This window comes from Pithys albifrons, chromosome 18 (assembly GCF_047495875.1).
Source record: "Pithys albifrons albifrons isolate INPA30051 chromosome 18, PitAlb_v1, whole genome shotgun sequence".
Classification (NCBI taxonomy): domain Eukaryota; kingdom Metazoa; phylum Chordata; class Aves; order Passeriformes; family Thamnophilidae; genus Pithys; species Pithys albifrons.
Window position 1 is genome coordinate 2,750,962 of NC_092475.1, and position 24,596 is coordinate 2,775,557.

At 47.4% G+C, this 24,596-nt stretch overlaps 1 protein-coding gene across 7 annotated transcripts in view; it reads left to right on the top strand.

The window, feature by feature from the left end:
* The window catches only part of MYT1 (myelin transcription factor 1), a 62,846-nt gene that overhangs the window by 28,797 nt on the left and 9,453 nt on the right, over positions 1-24,596 (top strand). For 5 of the 7 annotated variants that reach the window (XR_011699345.1, XM_071573023.1, XM_071573027.1 and 2 more), the window contains exons 3-18: positions 953-1,007; positions 2,870-2,900; positions 6,121-6,183; positions 6,932-7,179; positions 8,146-9,015; positions 9,665-9,799; positions 11,169-11,259; positions 11,764-11,877; positions 13,328-13,542; positions 16,111-16,316; positions 17,212-17,481; positions 18,121-18,275; positions 20,673-20,735; positions 20,949-21,017; positions 23,857-23,919; positions 24,484-24,567. Coding sequence is in view for 6 of the 7 variants with exons in the window: in XM_071573023.1 (XP_071429124.1) it covers positions 953-1,007; positions 2,870-2,900; positions 6,121-6,183; positions 6,932-7,179; positions 8,146-9,015; positions 9,665-9,799; positions 11,169-11,259; positions 11,764-11,877; positions 13,328-13,542; positions 16,111-16,316; positions 17,212-17,481; positions 18,121-18,275; positions 20,673-20,735; positions 20,949-21,017; positions 23,857-23,919; positions 24,484-24,567 (2,732 nt within the window). In the remaining variant the exon portion in view is untranslated. The remainder of the gene's footprint in view (positions 1-952; positions 1,008-2,869; positions 2,901-6,120; positions 6,184-6,931; positions 7,180-8,145; positions 9,016-9,664; positions 9,800-11,168; positions 11,260-11,763; positions 11,878-13,327; positions 13,543-16,110; positions 16,317-17,211; positions 17,482-18,120; positions 18,276-20,672; positions 20,736-20,948; positions 21,018-23,856; positions 23,920-24,483; positions 24,568-24,596) is intronic. The other 2 variants (XM_071573025.1, XM_071573024.1) reach the window with 2 other exon arrangements.

The following is a 24,596-nucleotide window of genomic DNA, read 5'->3' on the forward strand; positions in this document are numbered from 1 at the left end:
ATTATCTTGTCACCAGCCTACCAGGCTACAATCCCTGTCCCTTCTCACACCCCAGTCCTGAAGTTCCCCCTTGGCATTTGCTGCCAAACATTCCTGCCTGCAGACAGTGTTGTGTTGAGAGCAAGATGTAAACCAGCTCTTTGACCACTTCAGCCACTCCTTTGACAACTTTCATGAAATCTCATTTATATTATTCCAGCTGTGTCTTTGGGCCTTGCCTTGGAGGTCCCTTGTTTCCTGCTCCCCACTCCAGGCACTGCCTGATTTCAAAACCCCTCTGACACCAGGGCTTGGGTGCTGCACCCCAGAGGTGGCTGCACTTCAGCCTTCCGCTGCCTTGTGGTATGTGGTGATGTTTAATTAATATCAAGCACTTTGAAGTCCCCAGTGTTACTTATTCATGCCCATGTTCCCTGCAGACCCTCCTGTTTGATGTCCATGTTGGGGGTTATTTACATGCAGTCCTCTTTGTGGCAAATTTAAGCAGAGGAGAGGTTGCTCTTTAGGACACTTGTGAAAATTGCTCTTCTCAGGAAGGAGATAATCTTGAACATGTATTCAGAGATTTCTGAACATGTGCTGGCAATTCCACTTAGGTGCTCACAGCACTTCTGTGATGTAAATCCAGAGACACCAGTTCTGCCCTTAGCAAGTGCTATCTCAGGCACAGCCATTCTCCATCACTGACCATCACATCTGGGTGTTTGTCCCTCTGTCATACCCAACAAGCAGAGAGTCCTTTCCCAGGATATGGAAGTTAATTTCAAATAGTTAAATTTGGCCACTGTGGGTAAAACAGTGGCATCAAAGTGAGAAACTTCCATTGCAAAACCACAGGAAAGCTGTCCCTGTTGCCAAGGTTTTCACACAAAGCAACAACCACATGCAAGATTGTCCTTTAATGATAATTTTCTTGTTATGTTTCAGCACTGATTTTTTCTTTCCGTTGCAGATGAGTTTAGAAAATGACGACAAGAGAGCACGCACACGATCCAAGTCTGTCAGAGGTGAGCATCTGGTTATCCCTCAGCACTGGGCTGTGCAGTCCTGAGCAACCTGCCTTGTTCCAAATAGGCTTTGATTTTTCAGGTCCAGGCTTAACTCTTTAAGTTATTCTCACTGCCTCCTGCTCCCCAACCTCACTGAAATTTTACTAAAAATCTCACAAAACTCCCAACCACAAACCTTTATGGGTCCTTATGATATTTAACCCTCCTTCTCTACACCAAGAAGGAGGAAAATAACAAGCAAATTAAAAAAAAAAAAAGCCCCTGTGCATGCTTTGCTGTAGGGGATGGCAATCACTGGAGCTTCAGATCAGCTCCCGGGGCTTTCATCATGCTCACTCTGCCAGTGGCTTTGAAGTTGCACATCTAAGAGTGCCTGGCAGAAGTAGCTCATGTTGGAGAAGCAAACAGGCCATCCCCCGGCAGGGGTGGGAGGACAAACGACTGGTTAATGCAAAGCTTGATTGGTATTTATTTTCTGATTTAAAAAAAAAAAAAAAGAAAAACAAGTGCAGGTCTTTGCATGTATTTCTTTGGGAGAAGGCGAGGGGCTCTGAGCCCATAGCCATGTGTGATGGTTACAGACCAGTGTCTGTATTTTGGTTCCTTTTTGTGGTTGTGGTTTTGACAAATGACAAAGGTGGCTGAAAGTGAGGAACGAACAAGGTTGGAAAGGTGTGATGGCTGCAGGGACTACCATCCTACAGCTGGGCTGGACCATCTTCCTTTGTCCTCATGCTCATTTCTCCTTGCTCTTCACAGCATCTGCATCTTTTAAAAACAAAACCAAACCCAGATGCTGCCAGCTGTGTTGAACCAAGCTTGGATATTTGGATTTCACTGCTTTGTTTCACATACACAAAGGTGCTCGCTCAGGTTGCACATGAGAGCCCCCTGAGTCTATTTATTTTCTCACACCCTGCCTTCCCCATTCTTGAATCTGGGTTTCTCCATGTGAAAAGGTAATTTATTGTATACACCCTGGGACTTGCCACTGCCTCCAGTTTGTTGAAGCTTGTGAGTCATCCCACTGGGAGCTCGATCCCAGGAATCCCAATTAGCTCAAACAAATTGAGCAAATGTGTTATGGTTTTTAGCCTGGGCGAATTTAGATTTGTGTTGAGGGATTTTTTTCCTCCTGATTATTTGGATTCCTGGCTGTATGTAAGAGTTCAGCTACAATGTGAAGTTATTGTATGTAGTTATTGTGAGCAGTGAGAAGTCCTCAGTCACAAGTGGGGAATAATACCTAAATCCCCTACAAACTGTTGTTTACCCTAAACCCCAAGTAATACATCCCCTACCATATGTCTGAACATTGGCAGGGGCTCATGCATCAGTCCAGTGTGATAAGGGGAGGAGAAAAATATTAGTGTTGTAGAGGTGAATGTGGCCATTTCAGCAAAACAGTTGTAAACTTTGAAAGAAGAAATTGATGAGCAGATTTTAAAGGCAAACATAGAGAAGAAGGCAATGAAAAACTCACTCTTTACTTAAACTTGTTTGTGTGACATGCATGCACGTCAGTACAGCTCCACTGACTTCAAAGTCACCTTGTGTTTAGTGAAGACAGGTAGTCCCTGATGCTGCAAACGTGCACTCACGTGCTTGAAAATAAGCAGAGGGATGAGGATTTACAGGGCAGGATTATGATTTACTACAGGCTGGCACGCAGTAAATGACATCAGGATAGTTTTTCCCTTTCTGTCCCAAGTGGGATGCCCGAGGAGGGAATAGACACGCAGCTGTCGGCAGGAGAGTTTCCCCCGGCGAAGGGGAAAGTCTCGGGGGTGGGGCCGGGCACGCCTGTTGTGTTTTTGACCTGTGTTTATTTCCATTGCTGCATCTGTCCCTTCGCCCAGTGCCCACGGAGCTCATCGGCCAGGAGGTGAGGTAAGGAAGGACCCTGCTCCTCCTCGGCCGCGGGAGGGAGTGGGGGCCACATGGTGGGACTGCTTGGGAGAAGCCCCTCAGCTCGGGAACCTGTGTGTGTGCAGCAGACTGGTGGGACTGGGGGGGTGGAGGGCTTGCTGGGGGGGGTTATATTGGTGTGCCCAAGTTCCCGCAGTAGCACATGACAACTCATTTCAGGAATCAAAATAGGACCTCTGGAAAGGGGCACATTAAACTGGAGACCTTTCAGCCATCCTCTGTCAAACCCTTTATCTAAACCCCAGCAAAACCTAATGGCCATGTTTTTTATTTCAAGATCATTAGGGACAACATCCTACTAACCAACCGGAGTTTCTTTTCCACATATTTTACAACCTCCTATTTCCCCCAAACAACATCGTGTCACATCACTTCTCATGCCAGATGCTCCTCCTTTGGCCTCTTGTCCCCTGTTTAGTCACCACGGTCCTGTTGCCACTCATTTAGCAGTGCTGGCTTGCCAACAGCAGCAGCCAAAAGAGCAGGAGTGGAGCCTCTGCAGCCCTACAGAGATTCTTATTAGATATAACAGCCTCCCCCACCCCTAAGCTCCCATTAAACCTTGCACAAGGGCTTATACAAGAGGTAGGAGTCCTTAACCTGGACAGGCTCTAATAGCAGGGGCTGCCTCTCCTAGCAGCTTTCCGTAGAAAACCGTGTGTGGCAAAGAGTAATTGGACCTTAACCAACCCAATTTCAGAGCATTTCTGCTCCTCCACTCTGCTATTACTCTGGAGAGCCGGGAGGAGTGAGGGGTGGGCTTGCCCCTTCTCCAACTTTTATTGCTGAACACTTGAGTGGAGGTGGTAATTGGAGCAGGTGACATATCTAAGGGGCAGGACAGAGTGCTCCACAAAGCCATCTCTGCAGCTGTCACCTAATTGCCTGAATAACTGGACGATTAATCGACTAATTGGAAGCAGGGCATCGTCTGCATAACAATAAGAAGGCCTTTTGTCAAGCAGATGAAGGCTGGAGAGAGAGGGGGAGAGCTGGTCGGTGTGGTGGCTCGAGAGAGATGGAGAACAGCTTTAATAGACCTCGAAGCTCCTTTCCCCTTTTGGGACTCCTGCCAAAATACACGAAACCTTCCCAAAGGAGAGTGGGGAGGGAAAGCCTGGCCCAGAGCATGTAGAGCATCACCTCTGTGCTGGTGCTTTTAAAAGGCATTAAATTAACACACTGAAACCAGAAACATCCCAAATCGACACCTGCTTTGGCAAACCTCGATGCTGAACCACTTGCCTCTTTCCTACATACTTTTTATTGCAGGCTTCATTTCACCACATCAAAAATGGGGTAGGGGTAATCAGTTTTAATTGATATAGGAAAATTTACAAAAGCCTGTAACATCTTCATCAGAGCTGCTCTTGTTTCCCACTGAATAAGACCTTTTTCAGGCAAGTCACTGGTGGCATAAACACTGCCCTGTCTCTTGGTGTGCAGTCAGTGAAAGTGTCTCTGGGGCTGCTCAGGACAGAGCAGCCTCAATCAGGACAATTAAAATTAAATAGCGGTTTAGATCATGAGCAGCAAATGAGGTAGCTCCCCCTTGTTAGTGAGGTTGCTCCACATGTTAGTGAGATGAGATCTTTTTCTATATGACCTCGAGTGTTCTGCTGGAGAAATGGACACCTCACTGCCAGGCCAGCCCCCAGATGTGATGGGGCTTGGGCTGTGTGTGGGTGCTGACAGAGCTGAGAGCCATCCCCCAAGTGATGGCATTGAGGGATGCTCAGCATCACGGGTTCAAACCAGGCCACAAGCAAAGGGGACAGCAGGAAGGGGGGGGACTTGTCTTGGAGGAGCCAGGAGGTGCAGCTTCCACCCACCTAGAAAGCTGCATCCCCTTAGTGGATGTGCTGCCACCATTTACCTTCTCAGCATTAGCTTTGCTAACCTAAAGCAATCCAGTCTCCCTGGATTCCTACTCTCCTTCCCTGGATTCCTACTCTCCTGACGGTTCAACCACCTGTACCTGTCCTGGTTTTGGGTTGAATTACATTTTTTGAACACAGCAATCTGACTTGTATTCTGGGGAGTTGAACCATTACTAACCCGCCGGTGCCCTCAGAGCTGCTGCACCCATTAGTACAGTTGGATCCTCCGTGTCCTCAGCTTTCCACAAGGGCTGAGCTCTCTGCTGAGAGCAGAAATTCTGAGTCTCTGAAGCCTGACTTGGCACTTGATACTATTTAACGTTGTCCCGTGACTTTTACTCCAAGAATAACAGGCTGGCCAGATCCCCTCTGGGCTGGCAATGCCTTCTCCCTTTGCACTGTCATCAGGAGATTTCATTAGTGCTTCCCACTTCCCAGGCTGAGGGTGATACAGTGCTAAATGAGGTTATTAATCCTACATGACTCCAGAATTCCTCAGACATCAGGCAAGTCACTTGGGCATCCTATAATCAATGCCGTAATCTGGTTTTGCCAGAAAATGTTTGCTTTAATGCTTCTTATCTGGAGCCCTTACAGCTCCTGAAGCTGAGACTAATTACCCCTGCAGGGGAGGCGCGTGGTCCCGCGCCGTGCTGAGGGATGCTCAAGGGGAGGCAGCAGTGGCTGTGAGTGTGGCTCAGAGCTCCCTGCAAGTCTTTAACTCATCCTCTTCTGCAGAGCAGCAGGAAAAAACCACAGGGATTCAGGAGATCTGGTCAACTAAATCCATCCCCCCAGAAGTGGGGCTCCGAGGTGCTGTTGAGGATTTTAGTCCTGGTGATCTTCACCAAAGTGCTCTGGCTGAAACCTCCTTGATCCACTTCCAGTCTGCTCTTTCCAAAAAAACCCATTTCTTACTGTGAGGAACTCCAGTTCCCTGATAAGCCACCAAAGAGTGGCAGCGGGGAGGCAGAGCTGTCTGCCTTTAAAAGCTTGCTCTTACACATGCAAATCTTTAATTAAACATACTCATAAAACTATAGTGAACCGTTCATCTAATTAAATGAGGTGAGTAATTTCATTAATTTTTAGCAAACTGCAAGGCTGGTCTCCTGGTCTCCTCCCTTGGAATTCAAAGGGACAAGCTGAAGCATTTGAGGGAAATTACCTTGCTGTTTGCAATTATTTTGTTTCTTGGGAACAGGACCTGTTGAACTGACTATAGTTGACACATTTGTAATTAAAAATTAATTTTCTGAGTCCTATTGATGTTCTTGATGTTTGCTTGTTTCCCTCTCAAGCTGTCCAACCCCAGGCTGTAACGGCTCAGGACACATCCGTGGGAAGTATGCGAGACACAGAAGGTGAGGCTGGATTGGAGGTAGTGGAGTGGAAAAATGTGAGCAAGAAACCTAGAGGTTCACTGGAAAAAGTCTGATTTAGAGCAGCAACCCAACTTGTCTGCCCCAAATCTGCCAATCAGAGAGCCTGTTTCTGTCTCTCCATCAGAGCCTAAGGGATTCTGGGGAGGTGTGTTTCTCCAGGCTGACAGCAGCCTTCCTACAGACCCCAAACCATGGCAGAAGTACCTCACTCAGGTGTCTGGGGTTGGTGGGAGCTGTTGACAGGCAGAGATTTTGGTTTGCTTAGTGCCTCTGTGGATGGGGAGGGCAAATAAGAACACACTGTCTGCCTTGGAGGCCTTGCCAGCCTTAACTGATGGTTATCATCATGGTATAATGGTGAAACTGGAGCAGTTGGTGGACATGCCTGGAGGCCAGTTCTGCATCCCCTGCTTGGTTTCATGGTGATCCTGATGCCCATCACCAACAGTGGTGCTGGGAACTGCTGGTCCTGCTGCTCCCTGGACCACAACTGTAAGGATGTTGCATCATTTCTGAAAAAAATTTGATGCAGTTGTACAAAGTCAAGATCTGAGAGCAGACTTGGCCATGAAGGATTAAACCAGCTAAAAATCTGGGCTGCTGGATGGGTTTTTTGGTAGTGCTTGTGTATTTGTCCCACTTGCCTTTGCCTAACTGATTGGGATGAGGTAACTAGGCCTTTCTCACTTGGGAATGCCTTCCCTCTGCTCCTTGATCCCATCTGTAGTTTACAAAGCTGCCCTCTAGCAAAGAAGAGGAAACTTCAGGATGCGGAGGCCGAACATCTGGTGTCAAAGAGAAAATCCCATCCGCTCAAACTGGCCTTGGACGAAGGCTACAACGTCGACAGCGACGGCAGCGAGGAGGCCGAGGCAAAGGAGGAGTCTGGCTCTGACGAGTCAGAGGGGATGCTGGAGGAGGACGAGGCAGAGACGATGGAGCAGGAGGAGACCCGCAGCCCCGAGCCAGCTGAAGGTGCTTTATCATTATTGATTGCAGGGCTGTGTTCTGCAGATGAAGAAAGGGCAGGGAGTGTTAACAACCAGGAGTTATAGCTCCTCTGAATTATGTACAGGATGAGTCCTTCAATTATTGCTTTGGGTGGAAGCATAACAGCAAAGCTCTGCTTAAGCTGAGAGGGGACACACATTGATTGTCTCCAGTGTCACAAAAATGAGAGCTTTTCCATCAGGGATGCTCCCTGGGGAAAGACTCATGGAAAGCACAGAGGAACTCACTGTGTGGCTCAGATGGCAGTGGGGAAGGCAGCCAGAGTCCCACATTGGTGCTGTGAGGGGCTCAACAAGAATCATTCCCCTGCCTGGATCTGGCTGCTATCCAAGAAGAGAAGTGACCAGCAAAGGAGATGGGTGTTCAGCCCTGGTCCTGACACTGTCCTGCTCACTGTTTCAGAGCCCTGGTCTGGGGAGCACTGCTAACAGGGGGATCAGAGGGCTGCTGACAGGGAGGGGGGTGAGGGAAGGGTAGGGATTGCTGGGAATATGGGGCATTTGAACCCTATGAAAACTTCCATGTGGAAATCCCCTTTCTACCTGCCATCCCCAAATGCAATAGATTAGGCCTCTTCAGGGGTAGAACAGCCAGGCTCTGGTTTCAAATAAATTTAAATACAAAAAAGAGATGTTTATGAGCTTACATAATTACTTTCTTTTCATCCTTTTTCCTTTTCCTCCTTCTTTCTTTCCCCCCTTTTTCCCCCCTTCCCTCCCCCCTTTTCTCCCTCCCTCTTCTTCTTTCCCCCCTTTCTTTCCCTCCCTTTCCTTCTCCCTTTCCTGTTTCCCCCTTTCCTCTTTTCTCTCCTTTCCTCTTTTCTTCTCTTCCTTCTTTCTCTCCTTTCTTCTTTTCTTCCTTTTTCTCTTCTTTCTTGGCCTTCCTTTCTTTTCCCCTTTTTCTTTCTATTCCTTCTTTCCCCCCCCTCAGACAGAAGCCCAGCAAAATCAACACATTATGGACAAAACACAGCAACAAGTACATCTGGGCCCAGCAAGGCCAACTACAGCAGCTACCAAGAAATAATCGCCAACTCTCTCCTAAACCTGGGCCAAATAGCGGAGGAAACCCTTGCCATCGAAGGGCAGCTGCCCGAAACGGAGCTGCAGGTCTCCAAGCCACCATCCAACGTTGTGCATTTGGTCCATGAGGATGCAGGAGAAGAGTTGGTGGAAGAGGAGTGCGACAAGGAGATCATCATCCAAACAGAGGATGCAGAGGAGGTCATTGAGGTCACCAGCGAACGCAGCAGCGAGTTGTGTCCGGAGCACCGGGATGAGGCCAACTGCGAGGAGTCCTGTAAACTGGAAAAGGCAGAAGCAGAGGAAGAGGATGATGATGATGAGGAGGAAGATGAGGAGGAGGAGGAAGAGGAGGAGGAGGATGATGAGGAAGAGGAAGAAGAGGATGAAGAGGAGGATGAAGAAGAGGAGGAGATGGTTCCTGAAGTGATCTGTGAAGAAGCTCCTCACACTTCTCAGGACACCCAGAAAAGCCACTGTGAAGGGCAGTTCAGCCCAAAGCCCGAGTACTCGGTCATCGTGGAGGTCCGGTCGGATGATGACAAGGACGACGATGCCCGTTCCCAGAAATCAGCCGTGACTGATGAGTCCGAGATGTACGACATGATGACAAGGGGGAACCTGGGGCTGCTGGAACAGGCCATTGCTCTGAAAGCCGAGCAGGTGAAGATCGTGCGGGAGCCCAGCCGGCTGCCAGGGGAACACGTAAAGCACTTCCAGGTGGATGACAAACAGAGCAAACCGCTGGACAGCATCCGAAAGAGCTACTATGGCAAAGGTACAGGGACAAGCCTCTCCTTCCTTCCCATCCCCAATGGAAGAGATGAACTTGTCTGCTTAACACCCTGTGATAATTAGGCTGATGGGAGGGAGCTCACAGCCCACAGGGGGAATTTAGCCACAAATCCTCAGTGCCCAGAGGGATGGGGACATCCTGGAGGTCAACAGTGAATGCACAAAATAATGGTGTGCTCTACACCATCGTGAGGGTTCCTCACTCTCAGCAGAGGAATTGCTTGGCTAAACTGACCATTGGCCTTGGAAATCTGAGCCTGATCAGTAGGGCTGGTTTAAAACCCAAGTGGGTTTTAAAGCAGTGTTAGGAGTCTGGCAACAGCAACACAAGGGACTTGGCAGGGGCTCTGGCATCCTCTGTCACTGACCAGGCTGTCTGCTCAGTCACTGTGAGCTGCTCCATGCTCTCATAGTGCAGTGGGTTAGTTCTTCAAATTACTATGGCAATTTCAATTTCTGAAACCTTCTGTGTTACAATTCCACCTTCTGCAAAAAAACTCCAAAGCCAAAGGTTTCTCCCTTCTTGACTGTAAAAGTGATGGAAAGCATCCTGAGCAATTTTTTGTCTCCTTTCCACCTCTTCTTCAAATTCACTAACCTGCTCCCCATCGCCCTTTTCCCACAATCCTTAGATCCTTCAAGACCTGAGAAGCGAGAAATCAAATGTCCAACTCCTGGTTGTGATGGGACCGGCCATGTCACGGGACTTTACCCTCACCATCGCAGCCTCTCTGGTTGTCCACACAAAGACAGGATCCCCCCCGAGAGTGAGTACATGGTGGGACAACAAGGGCTGCTTAAATTAATCTGATGCCTTATTCCCTAGAGGGAATTTCACACCTGATAGGTAGAGCTGTCTCAAGGCTATTGGGCTCTGCAAACAGTCCCAAATGATGTGAATTTTAATACTGAGTCTCTAGCATAAGCCTGGTGTTATTCCTTGGAGCATAACAGAGTTTTTGGGCATGGGATGGTGCTTTTCCAAGTTGATCCTGGGTGCTGCTATCCACCAAAGTGTTATTGCTAATCATAAGAAATGCAATGGAGATTTACTTGGAAATCCTGCCCTTCTTAAAGATTTTTAGCACCATCCTGTGGAGAACAAGTTCTCTTCTCTGAAAATCAAAGAAGGGCTTCAAAACTGCCTGCCCACCTCCAGAGATGTGTTAAGCAGTGCCCATCTTTACACTGAAAGTTGAATGGTTTTCCCTATATGGGATATCAGGTTGGGAAGAAAGGAGATATTGTTCTTCCTTGCTGTCCAAGTATGTTACTGTGCAGGAAAGGAGAGGAGTCATTAAGGATGTGCATTTTAGCTGAGTCTCCTTCACAAAGTGCTATACCAAGATTCACCTATTCCACAGAAAATACTTATCATCATCATCATAACAGAGTTTTGTATATGCATAGAGAGATATTTTATTTCTCCCTCTCTATCAGCATCCTGAATGGCTTTCCCTGTACAGATACATAAAAATCAATGTTGTATGGTTATGATAATGGCATATTAGACCAAAAAGAAAAAAAAAAGGAGCTCTTCCTTATCAGTAATTTCAAAGGTTGCAGACCTGCCATAAACACAGAACTGCAGGAAACAAGGAGAAAGTACAGCTATCTTCACAGGCTAGAATGCAAGAAAAAATATTAATAAATAACACAAGCTGTGTGCTTTACAAAAGCTTGCAGATCAAATTATTTTCTTTACTTTTAAGGTCAGCGCTGTAGGAAGCAATAATCCTGAAGATTAAAATTAAAAAAAAATCAAACCAAAACCAGTCCTAAGGATAAAAGCAGAGATACAGCTTCAATCACTTAGAACTACCTGAAATTGGGAGACTTGATTCCAAAACATGAGTGGGCAGGAGGGCTGGATGGGGAGAACTGGATTGCAATCAGCAAATGAGGAGAAAGCCCAGGCTGTGTGCAGAGATGTTAATCTAGTGCTGACCTGAGTGCTGCTGGCTTTTAAAATTCTTTTTTTCTCTCTGCAAATTCTAATTACAGCATTTCACATTCCCTGATTTCTAGGAAATCAGCATACAAGACTTGATGATTTTGTCTTTTTTTTCCTCTCTGATTTTTATTAAGTTGTTTTTGTTTCCCTTCCCCTCTCCCTTTCCCCTTCTTGCTCTGAAGTCTTGGCGATGCACGAGAACGTGTTGAAATGCCCCACCCCAGGCTGCACAGGACAGGGTCACGTCAACAGCAACCGCAACACGCACAGGAGGTACCAGCTTTGGCTTCTTCTTGCAAGGGTACAGAGTGACAGGACAAGGGGAATGGCTTCCCCCTGACAGAGGGCAGGGTTAGATTGGATATTAGGAGAAAATTCATCCCTGTGAGGGTGGGCAGGCCCTGGTAAAGGTTGCGCAGAGAAGCTGTGGATGCCCCATCCCTGGAAGTGTCCAAGGCCAGGTTGGACTGGGCTTGGAGTAACCTGTGATAGTGGAAGGTGTCCCTGCCCATAGCAAGGGGTGGGAACTAGATGAACTTTAAGGTCCTTTCCAACCCAAACCATTCTGTGATTATGATTCTCTGATTCTACGTTGATGTGATTGCAGGTGCAAGGTGAGTTTGTCTCATTACTCATTCAGTGTGGAAGAAGCAAACGTTTTTCTCATGGGTTCAGTGCAGCGTTGGGTCCCTGAAGTAAAGCTGTTCTTCTTCATTCCTCATGCTTAGTTTCCTTCTCTCTCTTTTTCTCCTTTCAAAATAACCCCAACTCCCACAGTTTATCTGGGTGCCCCATTGCTGCTGCAGAAAAATTAGCCAAATCACATGAAAAGCAACAAACCCAGTCTGGTGATCCTTCCAAGACCAGCTCCAATTCTGACCGGATACTCAGGTAAGTGGGTCAGCAAAGCCCAGCACCACATCCCTGCCCTGCCCCAGCCCTCCCTGCCAGGCCACGCTCTGGGGAGCCGCCGTCACGGCTCCCTCCAGCTGCATCTTGATACTGCTGAGTCCTGTTATTATGATCATAGGTCTCGCCAAGGTGGGGAGATATTTAATTGATGGTCCCAGGGAGAGCATTGAGGACAATGAATTGCTTCAGTAGCATCAATTAATGCTGAGGCTACAGGGCAAAGGGTTTTACCAGTGCAGCAGAAGGCACTTGTGCCGATTGCTCTGCAGCACAAACTGCCAGCAAGTGATGGCTATTATATTAGCATTATAAGTAGGGTGGGCTCAGGGAGGGGGAGGAGGAGATTTAGGCTACATACAAATCTCTCCATGGCAGTTGCATCTAAGTCCACCTGCTTTTCTTCCTTAGCCCACACGGTTCAGAGGAGAAGAACCTGCCACTCATTTCCAAACCAGTCCCATTTATTTTGATATTTTGCCCATCTTTATCTTCCCGGGAGAAAGGGCTGTCTCCCATTAAGGATGTCCCTGATAGATGCTGGCTTCCGTAGCTGATGTGATTCATGAGGCTACAGATGGATTGTAATATGGTTAGTTATTTTGCAACGAGCACAGGATAAAAACCGCAGTGCGAGCCCTGAGCAGCACTCCCACAAAGGCATCGAGCTCTGATTAATTTATTTATTTGCTCCCCAGGACTGCTGAGCACCCTGGTGCACCAGCACTCAGTGCTTTGGAAAGGCCATTTAGGGCGATTACTTATTTATTTGCAGCAGAGCTTGCGCCGGGCGCAGAGCGCTCTGAGCGCATCACGAGGACAGTCCATGCTCCAAGGAGCTCCCGCTCCGAGAACTCACTGGTGGAAAGAGGTCACGGGAAGGAGAATAACAATAGGCCATTTATACACAATTTATATGCAAGACAAATTGATTCATGATAGGCAGCCCCGCAGAAGCGGGTCCCTAGGAGGGACTGCAGGCAGAGAGAGGCCCTGGTGCCTCTGCAATGAACCTGCAGTGGGGAGTGGAGCTGAACTGGGGTCCTGATGCCTTTGTGTGCCACTCTGTGTCATGGGTCCCATGAGTGAGAGATGTCTAAGCTTTTATTGTGTTGGAAAATGCTGCCTCACCACATCAGCTGGCAAGAACGTTGTTTTTGGATGAGATTGACACCTTGTTTTGCTTTAAAAGAGGAAAAAAAGGGAAAAAAAGAGGCAAAACAAGGATGAAAAAATAAAAATGGAATCTCAGAGATCCAAACTAGATGCAGACTTGCAGGGGGAGAGCAAAAGGGCTGTTGCTGCCTCCTCATCCCCAGTAAGCCCTCGGAATCAAGGTGCAGCTACACATCCCCACCACATCTGGTCCCCTCTCAACAGTCACCTCGTCAAGGAAACAAGAAATAATTGCTGTTCATTGTTTCATCCTTAGGCCTATGTGCTTTGTGAAGCAACTGGAGATTCCTCAGTATGGAAGCTACCGGCCCAACATGGTCCCAGCAACCCCACGGGCCAACCTGGCCAAGGAGCTGGAGAAGTACTCCAAGGTCACCTTCGATTATGCAAGTTTTGATGCTCAGGTTTTTGGCAAACGCATGCTTGCCCCAAAGATTCAGACTAGCGAAACCTCACCTAAAGCCTTTAAATGTAAGTTGGGAGCAGGGATGGGCTGGGTTTTTGCATTTTCTGCCTTTCTCAGCACGTTGTGAGGCTCTTGGAATCATGGCTTTGGGGTGATGGGAGAGACTTGGGGCTGAGCTGCTGGGATGTGGAATCTGAGATGGGACCCAAGGTGGGCACCTTTGATGGTGAGAGGCGCCCATGGCCCCTATTAAAGCTTTGCTGGGAGGAGAGTTGCTTTGGCTTTTGCTTTGGGAAGAACTGTGGTATGAACATTAATCTGAGTGATGTCTGGAGGTGGGAGAAGTTACACAGTTGTTCTCAGTCGGTCCCCATTGCTTTGCAGCTCATATCTATTGATCTGTCTTTCCTCATCTAGCTAAATGGATTACAGTTTTCTTCTCTTCCATCTTTTATATGACCCATCCCACCCATTTGTCTTTCCTGCCGTGCTCTGCTCTCCAGCTCTGCTACCTATCGATCACCCACCTCTGTCTGCCAGCTCTTTCCTGTCGTAGCCACCCACCTCTGCTCTGTTCTGAGGACCTTGCCCTGGTTATAACACCATGGGTGAAAATTAAATGGCTAAATAAACCCTGAGGGGCTGGGCTGTTGGGGGCAGGAGGGATGTCACATGGGGAGACAGCCTGTGCAAATGTGTTAAACCTCCCCTTTCCCTTTGACACCAATCATGCACCTGAAGACAACTTTTTGAGGAAGGGGAAAAAAACATATTTAGGAGCCCAGTTTGCAGAAGTCAGCAGCCTCAAGAGGGCTTTCTGTCTGGCTAATCCCACTTCCACAATCCTGTTTAATCCTGATGCAGCTGCTCTCTAAAAAAGTGCTCGTACTTGAAAGCATCCTGGTTGTTGCACTACAATGGGAGCGCCCTTTATTACAGTACTAAATCTGTACAGGATCAGACAATGAAATTGGATGGAGGCCAGAGAGCACAACTGCCACTGTCATCCTGGGTTAGACATGATGGAAAAGTAATTTGTTTCCCAGCACAAGTGATTCTCTCATTGAATAGATTGTGTTATTTGCAATATTAGCAAAGAATTTTCAGGGTAATTGTACTGACAAAAATAATTCCAGCAGACCCACTAGGATAATCCTTTCTATTTTTTCTCATCACTTATTTCACTAATTTGCTGATTGCAAGTCTATTAGTGGTAGAAATACTTATGAAATGGAAAAGCATCGCTGAGCCTACGGTGTGAAATTGAAATTGGCATCTCCCGATTCTGGATGTTGTCAGGTTGGGCTGGTGGTACCCACACCCCACCACAAAGACACGGATTAAACCGGACGGGAAAACAAGCAGCCAGACACAAGAATAACCATTTGGGCAAAGCTCCAATGAGTTAATCAAAGCAGCAAGATGAATATGATTGCCAATCATAGCAGGGAAATCTGCTCCTCTCACTGAGAACTTATTTTAAAGAGATCTTCATCCAGAGGGATTTATATTCCCCTGCATGTGTGTGCATAACTCCCATTAATGTCAATATGCATTATATACGCACGCAAGGAGGAAGAAAGCAGTGCTGGGGAAGATTAGTATTTTATAGTGTCTTATATTACAAGTTCATAATGGGAATAATGAAATCGCTTTGCTCCATAGCTGCGTCAACAGAGGTTGTCTTTGCTTTGCCATCATGAGGCCAAAGCTTATGAGTCTTCCCTGGGTGAGACTCTCACTAAAGGGGGGATGGTTTCCCAAAGAAAAGGGTAGTAGAATGAATTCAGAATTTGAAGATTTTGATAATTGATTCAGAATACTGTGACTGTTCTAAATCAGATGATCCCCTGTTAGCACCCATTGAAGCTACTGATGTAGAGGGACCCCATGTGGGTCAGGGCCATCCTAAATGGGACCAGGTTCAAATTTTATTAACAGTGAATAATTATTATTTATTATTAGGGGAAGTTTTATTGTGCATTCAGCCTGAGAAATGCTTTCATTGCATAGGGTGTGAAGAGAAATTGCATTTCCAGGCTGGCAGTGCTGCTGCTGTGACATACAGGAACAGTGTGGTGGCATGTCCATGTGCAGCTGTACAATAAATCCTGTTATTCAGGAATATTTACATGACATGGCAGCTGTCAGAAAATCCGTATTTCACTGATGCCATCCTTGGAAGCCTATGTTTTATGACCATGGTTTTCCTAATAATGTAATTTTTTAAATTTTAAGTTTCCAAACGTGCTAATAGAAATCTCCCTGTAAGGCAGCTCTGAGATAAGTTATGGACATAGAGAGGACAATAACAAAAGAGCCAGGAAGCTTCTCTAGGCTTTCTTCTTTAACTGCTTCCATTGAGGAGTAGCTCTAATGAAGAAAAGCACTTGTGTTTTGGGTATTGATGGCAGAGTCAGTTAATGAATTAACCTTTCAGACCAAGAGACTATTGCACAAGCTACAGCCAGCGTTGCTTCTGTTGCACATCCCAGGCAACAAACCAGCCCTTGGAGTGGGAATAACCCCAGGAACTGTGACTACATTAACTGTGTCAGACTGACTTAACCTCTCACTGCTGCCCATGCCAGTTATACATTAGCCTTGTGTTGTTCCTTCTCTTTTTATTCCAGCCAAACCTTTTCCAAAGGCCTCTTCCCCCAGCCACAGCCCCTCCAGCAGTTACGTGAAGAGCACTTCATCTTCCTCCACAGGCTTTGACTACTCCCACGACGCTGAGGCTGCACACATGGCTGCCACTGCCATCCTCAACCTCTCCACCCGCTGCTGGGAAATGCCCGAGAATCTCAGCACCAAGCAGCAAGAGGCCCCCAGCAAGGTGTGTGCATGTGCCTGGGGACCACTGCTCAGGGGATAAACTTGAAGTTTGGGATGGGGGAAATACCTTGTTTTATCTTTCCTTTCATTTTAAGTTTTAAATGTAGAGGGAATGGAGACAGTCATCATAAATGGTTCTTTTGCTCCCCTGCTTTGGGTGGTGCAGTTTGGAGGAGGTAATCTTGGCCCTTAGCATGCTATGGAGATGTGTCTTGGTTCAAACTACCCATGGGAGATGAGCATCATTGCCAAGCCAAGCTCAGGTTTAGACTGGATGTTAGGAAAAAATTGTTCACTTAAAGGGCTGCCAAGCAGGCTGTCCAGGGCAGTGGTGGAGTCACCACCTCTGGAAGGGTTTAAAAGATGTGTAGTTGTGGCACTTGAGGACATGGTTTAGTGGTGGACTTGGCCATGCTGGATGAGTGTTTGGACTTGATGATCTTAGAGGGTTTTTCCAACCCAAATGATTCTGTGATTCTCAGAACTGGTTTCAGTTGCTCATTGATCTGTATCTGATGCCACTTGAGATTCCCCAGTTGCATCTAGACTGACTTCCAGCTATTTTTTAGGGGAACACAGGTTTTTCAGAAGTCCTATGGAGCACTCTGAGCCTTGGGCAGATGTTTTGGATGCTATGGGGCATCTTAAGTGTCACTCTATGCTTATGTTAATTAACTGAGTCAAAATGCCACATTGCTGATTGTACTGGGGTGCATATGCATGACGTGTTCCTGAAATATTTAGGAATGAGCATCCCTCTCAGTCCCCCATAACTGCCTGTGGAGAGGACAGGACATGAAAACCTGCCCACTGCTCTGCAAAACACATATGGGGGCAAGATCCCCATAGGGAATTGCTGACAGCTGCTAATATTGGACATGTTTCCAACCTTTCAGTCCATGGACATTGAGGTGGATGAAAATGGGACTCTGGACTTGAGTATGAACAAACACCGCAAACGGGAAAGCACCTTTCCCAGCAGCAGCAGCTGCAGCAGTAGTCCCAGCATGAAGTCCCCAGATGTGTCCCAGCGCCAAAACAGCACCAGTGCCACGAGCAGCACCATGACCTCCCCCCAGTCCAGCCAGACCTCCCGCCAGGATGAATGGGATGGGCCCATTGACTACACCAAACCAAACCGCCAGCGGGAAGAGGAGCCAGAAGAGGTGAGAAGTGACTCTTCATGCTTGAATAACACCTCATGGGAGATGGAATGCCATGTTTGCTTGCACAGTTGTCCTGTTTTCCCCCAGAATGCCCAGTTTGTCCTTTGAGCCTAGGAGAGAAATATTTCCAGCTTTGTTACTGCTACCAGGTATCAGCTGGGGACAACCAGTCAGGAAGAAGATGGTCTTAGATCTGTTAGGGTGCCCTTGCAAAGGAAGAACCCACCACTTTCCTTGCCCTGAGTCTGCAGTGCTTTCTTTTTTTGTAAATACTTTCAACTCATTTGCACTAGTGGTGCTCGTGGTGATGTTTCCCAGGATAATTAATATCTGCCATTAGCAGAGATGGCCCCGTATGCCACTGACATTAATCCTGCAGGTGAGGAGCCCAGCAGAGGGGGGTAAAGCCATGTACAAAAACCCCTGTACAGATGTGTTTTAGGTATTTCTTCAATAAACCCATGAAATTACAGACTATTGGATCTCTGGTTTGGGTACTGTGAGGTGCTTGCAGAGGGCTCAGGAGTGTTGGCAATGCTGCATTAACACTCAGCTGGGATGAAGCTGAGATCCTTTCCCACCACATCCCAGCAGCAATGACCACCACCACAACCACTGTTCTGTGATCTTTTCTTGCAGTCAGAGCCTGCTGCTCACTCGTTTGCCTCCTCGGAAGCTGATGAGCAAGAAGTGGCAGAGGAAAACTTTGAAGAGCGAAAATACCCAGGGGAAGTTACTTTAACCAACTTCAAGCTAAAATTCCTCTCCAAGGACATCAAGAAAGAGCTGCTCACGTAAGTCCTCCTTGTCTCTTCCACCCAAACCTATTAAATATGCACCTAGCACAGCCAGACTGGAAGGGGACAAAATTTGTTAGAAAAATACATTTTAAAAGTTAGAATTATAATTCCCTTTCTTACTGTGGTTGGTCTTACCTCAGTTAAGCAGTTCAAATGAAAGCTCAAGAGAAACTCCACCCTCATACAACAGCTGATCAATGAGGCAAAATACCTTCCTATATGGCCTTACACTGCAGTGATAAAAAGAACCTTTTAGGGAGGTTGGTGCTCTCAGGATTCATGAACAGGGTTGTGTAAAACCCCTTTTAAGGTCCATTTTCCTTGGTCTTTTCCTGCAAGGGTGTCTCTGACAGAGTGAAGGCGCTTTCCCAATCTCCTGACCCCTTGTTTTGGGGCACTGGGTGATGCTGTGGAGCCAAGAGATGTCAGCACCTTCTTGGTGGGCGTGTTGAACCACAAGATACCTCATTGAGAAGGCAGGATTTGTTGGCTTAGGGCAATGGGCTCCAGCATCATAATGCTCCAGGGTCATAAAATGTGACCTGGGACTGCAGCAAAGTTGCTGTCATGCTGCATTTTGCACTGGAGAAGAGACCCTGACCCAGCTCTTCATTGGGTGGGTGGAAGTACAGACCCAGACCCGTGCTATTAGATGGAGTATTGCTCTGCATTCACTCTGATTCCCACAGTAAGGGTTAATGCTTCAAAGTCGGAGCGAAATTTGGCAGCTTGGACCTGGCTCTGATGTAACAGCACATCAGGATCAGACTGGAGGTTGTGCTGGGGAGGTCTGCCCTCCAGGCATCCCAGCTGTTGGTTGTTGGCCCCTTTCCTGTGCATCTGACCCCCCTAGATGTTAAAGAGGGAAGAGATGGTGGGCACCATTTGCTGACCTTCTACAACTTGCTTATTATTCAGCTTTGCAGGCAGGAGGCTGAGGGAGCAGACAGGCAGGGATGAGACCTGTGGAGGCAGAGCAGCAGCAGCATCTTCCCTAAGTGAACAAAGCACAGACCAGCTGCCCTTATCCAAAGCTTTAGAACCCAGCAGCACTGTTAAGAGTAATTTCTGAGGCAGAGCCCTGAAATTCTCCTGTGTTTTAATTTTATTGTGATGGTCGAGAAATTTCCTGAATGGAAACAGCCCTGAAATAAATAAATGGTGTCATGGGCAGCCTTGAGCCTTCCCTTCCCATTTAGCATCCTTGTTCCTTTCTGGCCTAGAGGCTGTAATGAATTAGCTGTAGTTAACTCAGGAGCAGACTTGCCTGCTGTGTCTGATGCTGTCTGGGTGTAGTTCTTGTGCCACTTCCAGGCACCAAGGGCAGGGCAGGTGCTCCTCACCTGTGTCTTCCCATCACCCTCCTGTTGGCACACAAGTGGGAACCGCACAGACAGACATCATCAAATCAGTGCTGGCTTCAGGGCTCACTGTGTTTGTGTGGGTGTTGTGGCTGGGAAGAGGACTCGAGGGTGACCAGGGAATAGGTGTCTCCAAGCCTCAATCTGCTGGGCCAGACTGCCCTAGGGTATCCCTGCAGTGTCCTGGGACATCCCTGTTTTCTTGTATACCCCTGACCTGGGGATGGAAAGCATGACTGTGCCAGAGCCTTGCTACTCATACACAAACTGGATTTTATTCAGTGGACACGGAGAAGAAAGAGCACCTTTTTCCATTGCCCATGCAAGTACAGTCCACAGAGAAGGCAGCAAAGAGGGATGGATGGGAGGTACAGCTGGTGAAGGCAGCATGTGGGATGCAGCAGCTCCTTCCTGTCCTCTGTTTAGGAGCCCCCAGGCACACAGTCGGAGGTTACTTTCATTCCCTCTCTGCAGTGAAAAGGGTTTTCAAGCTTTTCTTTGCAGCTATAAGGGCTGGGAGAAAAAGACAAACCATTCCAGAAAGCTGAAATCTGAAGCATTTTATTCGGTTCTGAAATCTGAACAAGATGATTCCCACAGCCAGAGCTTCAGTATTGCAGGAATCATCCAACCTGGCAGCACCAGCCAGGGGTGTCTGTGCCTGTTTAGGTCATGCCACCCATCAGGCTGCTGCCAGTCCCCACTGCCACCAAGAACTTCAAGCAACTAAGGATTTGAAACACTTTCTTTGCATTTGCCACAAATTTTTACAATTTTAAAAATTCCTTTCACAGGATCCTTGGGATTTTTTGGGAACAAAAAAGGGAGGGAAGGGAGCTGAAAGGGAAATGTCTGGTTTATATCCATGCAAACATTCACACGGAGATCTGATGGATAGAGCTGGTGTAAGGCAGGGCCTGGCAGCGGGGCTGGGCTGGGCTGACCCTGAGGGGGCCCATCCATGGCTCTTGGGGAATCCATTCCTTTCTCACACTTAACGCTCACTGTTGTTGTTGTTGTTGTTGCCCAGTTGCCCAACCCCAGGCTGTGATGGCAGTGGACACATAACAGGAAACTATGCCTCTCACCGCAGGTGGGTTGACCTTTCTTTCATGGTTTGAACTCTAAAGACAACCTTTTTTTTTTCTTTAGTATATTTTTTGACCATGTAGTTTGGTTCTGTTTCCTCCCTGCCTTCTGTTGCCCCTCTCCCTCCCCACGCCCCAGCCCTTTTTCTTTTTCCTTTTTCTTTTTTTTTTTTTTTTTTTTTTTTGCTTATCCAGATATTCCATCTCTTCTCTTTCAGCCTTTCTGGTTGTCCTCTTGCTGACAAGAGCCTCAGAAACCTCATGGCTGCCCACTCTGCTGACCTCAAGTATGTTTGCGCTCAACTTGGAACTCCTTTTTTTTTCTTTATTTCCACTCTTTTTTCTCTCTTCTCCCTTCCTGGCCCCACTCCTCTTGCTCTGCTTTTGCTTTTCCATCCCCTCCCTTCTCCTTCCAAAGAGCTGAGCAAAACCTGCCTGTGAGGAGCTCTGGTGGAGTCCAGCTTCCAGCTGTCATGTTGAGGAGTCAGTGGCATGGAAAAGGCTTCTTTTGGGGAGGGGGATTCATGGCAGTGATCAGAAATAATCTGAAAATATTGTATAAAACAGGAGACTTCTGGACACGAGAAAAAAAAAAAAGCTTGTTAATATTTTTTCTCAAATACTCTTTTTCCCCCCTGTGTCCTGGTAAGGATGGGGGCAGAGGAGGGAGGAAGAAAAGAGGATTTGGAGATATTACAGATTGCACAGTCATATCTTTTCTCAACTCCAGATAAGACCATGTCAGTGTTTCTATTATAAATTCTATTTCAGGGGTTAATATCCCTGATATAAAAAAAAATAGCTCCAGGCTGGAACATGCAATAAAAGGTCTCTGTTGGTATGATTTGTCTCCAGATAATTAAAAATAAAAATCAAATTACTTCTCTCCCCTCTTTAAAAGTCCTGAAAGGCAGAAGGAGTTTGGTGTTAGTGTTTTCATAATTTCCTCCCACCCTGAAGCTAGAACAGCAAAGAAATAGTTTTGCTTTCTACTTTAACAGCATATAGCAGGGAAATGTCACAGTCCTCTCCCAAACCTGTAATTTCTAAATGAGTTGAAGCATTTGCACCCTCATTGAGGTTCTGCTGAATGTGTCCCTGCTCTTACTGCACTGGATCCATGTGCATTTATGTTTTCCTGGGCGTGAGCAGGCTCAGCCTCAGTTCTGACTTGTCTCCCTGACTCCCTTCTGGGACCAGGATGTGTCCCAGCACTCCCAACCCGAGGTGAGATGCCAACAGAGATTATTCAATGACCTGCAAATGCCAAACTCTCTCTCAGCACTGGTGCAAAGAGGAGAATTTTGATATTTTCTGATCAAAAAAGGAGGACTTTTTGAAAGGCTGTGTTCCCAGCTGCCAGACAAAAGGTATTAGAGGAAATCATTGCTCCACTGACTCTCAGGGCCCAGAGCACCCCAGCTATACCATTGCCCAGGCCAGGCACCAGCACAGAACCACAGAATAGATTGGATTGGAAGGGACCTTTAAAGGCCATCTAGTCCAAACCCCTGCAGGGAGCAGGGGCATCTTCAGCTAAATCAGGCTGCTCAGAGCTCTGTCCAGCCTAGCCTGGGACACTTCCAGGGATGGGGCAACAGGCAACCATTGGGAAGGTGTATTGCCTTTCCCAAGGCACTTACCTCGGGGCTGCCCATACACCATCACGTTGCCCATCATTTCACCAGCATGTCCTGGAGATGTATCAGCCCCTGTTCTGCTGCAGGTACCTGCCAGAGCTCCAGACCAGGCACTGGTGGCTTTAAAAATAGAGATTGAGAAAGGCAGCACACAGCAAAACCCTTCCCCGAGGAGAATGGGCACTCTGCAAGCTCGTGGATGTGCCCTGAGCTTTGCTCACTCTGGTCAGAAGGAGCACCTGAGCATCTTGCCCTCATCCTGCAGCAGCACCACGGGTTTCCTCCTCTCCCATCCCCTCCTCTGGTCCTAATCACTTGACTGAAAAAGCCCTGTCTAATTGGCAGGCACATCCTCTACAAACACTCCTCGCCTCTCTTGCTTGTCCCCATGACAACTTTTATGTCCTCTGCGTCACCTACAGCATTCAGAGCAGATCTTTGTGCTCCTGGTACTTCATATCCCCTCACTGCTCTTGCTCTGAGCCCTTCATGATGCAGTGCTTAACTTGTGTCATTATCTTCTCTGCCTCTCGGTGGGCTCTCAGCCTCCTTTGTGCAGGTTTGGGTGATCACAGGACCATTCTCCAGGCTTTGCTTTCAATCCCATCCCTGAGAGCTGGATGCTCACCTTCAAGCTCAGGACCACAGATGCATCTTCAAAGGTCCCTTTGTGATGGCAGTGGCTGAGGGCTGAGGGGCAGGATCATGAACTGAAGCACCAAAAGCTGCTGGTGCATCGTGTGTGGTGATCTGGTGATCCCCACCCTGAGGTCCAGCAGGTGCTGTCACCCTGCAAGACCCCCTGTGCTCTGCCTGTGTTGTTGGGGAAGGAGAGGACCCAGGGTTAGCCTAACCTTTTTCCTCCTGTTCCTTCATCCTTTTCCATCAGAGGCATTGGCCAGATTTTCATTCTGAGGACCCTTGTGCAATGGGCTGTCCATTTCCCACACTGAGATTAGTGTCCCCCCAAGTCTCCCACACCTGAGTGGAGACCCTCCTCTTGGTGGTGGCCACAGTGGCCCCCCTGCCCAGGCTATTTTTCTCATTTCTTGTCTACGCTTGTATCCATCCTGCTGGCCCTGGGTGGCACCTGCTGTCTCCTTATGGATTCCTCAAGATGACAGACACTGTCCTGGAGGGTTTTTAAGCTCATTTTCAGCTCCTGAGCAGTCCCATTCATGAGGGTGGGGACAGAGGCTGGGACCTGTGTCCCTCCACCAGAGAGCAGCCCCTCACTGTGCTCCAAACATCCCTACCTCTTGCCACTGATGTTCCTCTCCAATGCCACATCATGCAGTGGTGCATTGACTTTGGGGCTGTGGATATTACAGACCAGACCTTGCTCTTACAGAGGGAGAAGGGGCAGGAAGGAAAATCCTGCTTCTGTGTTGACATTCCCTAGATTCCTCTTTGAAATGAGCTGTCGCAGAGTGTCACCCCCCTGCTGGCACCCCCGGGCTAATCTGAGCCTCCCTTGCCTCTGCAGGTGCCCTACTCCTGGTTGTGATGGCTCTGGTCACATAACAGGAAATTATGCATCTCATAGAAGGTAAGATCTCCCTTAAATTATTTTCTCTGTAGCCTCTTTCTGTGTTGCTTCTTTTTTTCTTCCCCTGCAGTGGGCAGAGTTGTAAAGTTCTGAATAAAACATTAATGTTACTGACAACTGAAGCCTATTTTCATCTCTTTAATCTGACTTCTCTTTTTTTTTTCTGATGTTTCCAGCATCTGATTAGAAGCTCCTTTCAACAGAATAAAAGACAAAGGGTCAGATTTTAGCTGATGCAATGTTCCTGTTAATATTGCTACCTATTTATGACTTCTATTATCACTTTAGAACATTAATAGCTGAGATCTGAGCCTTCTGTTTCAACAATTCCATTAAAAATTGCAGGCTGTTAGCAGATATCTTCTTATCTAGACACCATTAATTACTGTCCATCTCCCTCAATTTTTTATTATTTTTTCTTCTGACTTCTCGTGGTGTGAAGCTGCAAACCGAGAGAGATCAAAAACACTGTGCCAAATTCAAGGGAAAGATGACTGAAGTGGGGAATAGCAAAGGCAGAAATTCTGCCAGTGAGACAGCCCTTTCTTCTCTTTTTAACCACAGTCTGTCAGGCTGCCCTCGTGCCAAGAAAAGTGGGATCAAGATCACCCCGACAAAGGACGATAAAGAAGACCCAGAGCTGATGAAGTAAGTCTGGAGATAACTCCTGAGTGGAG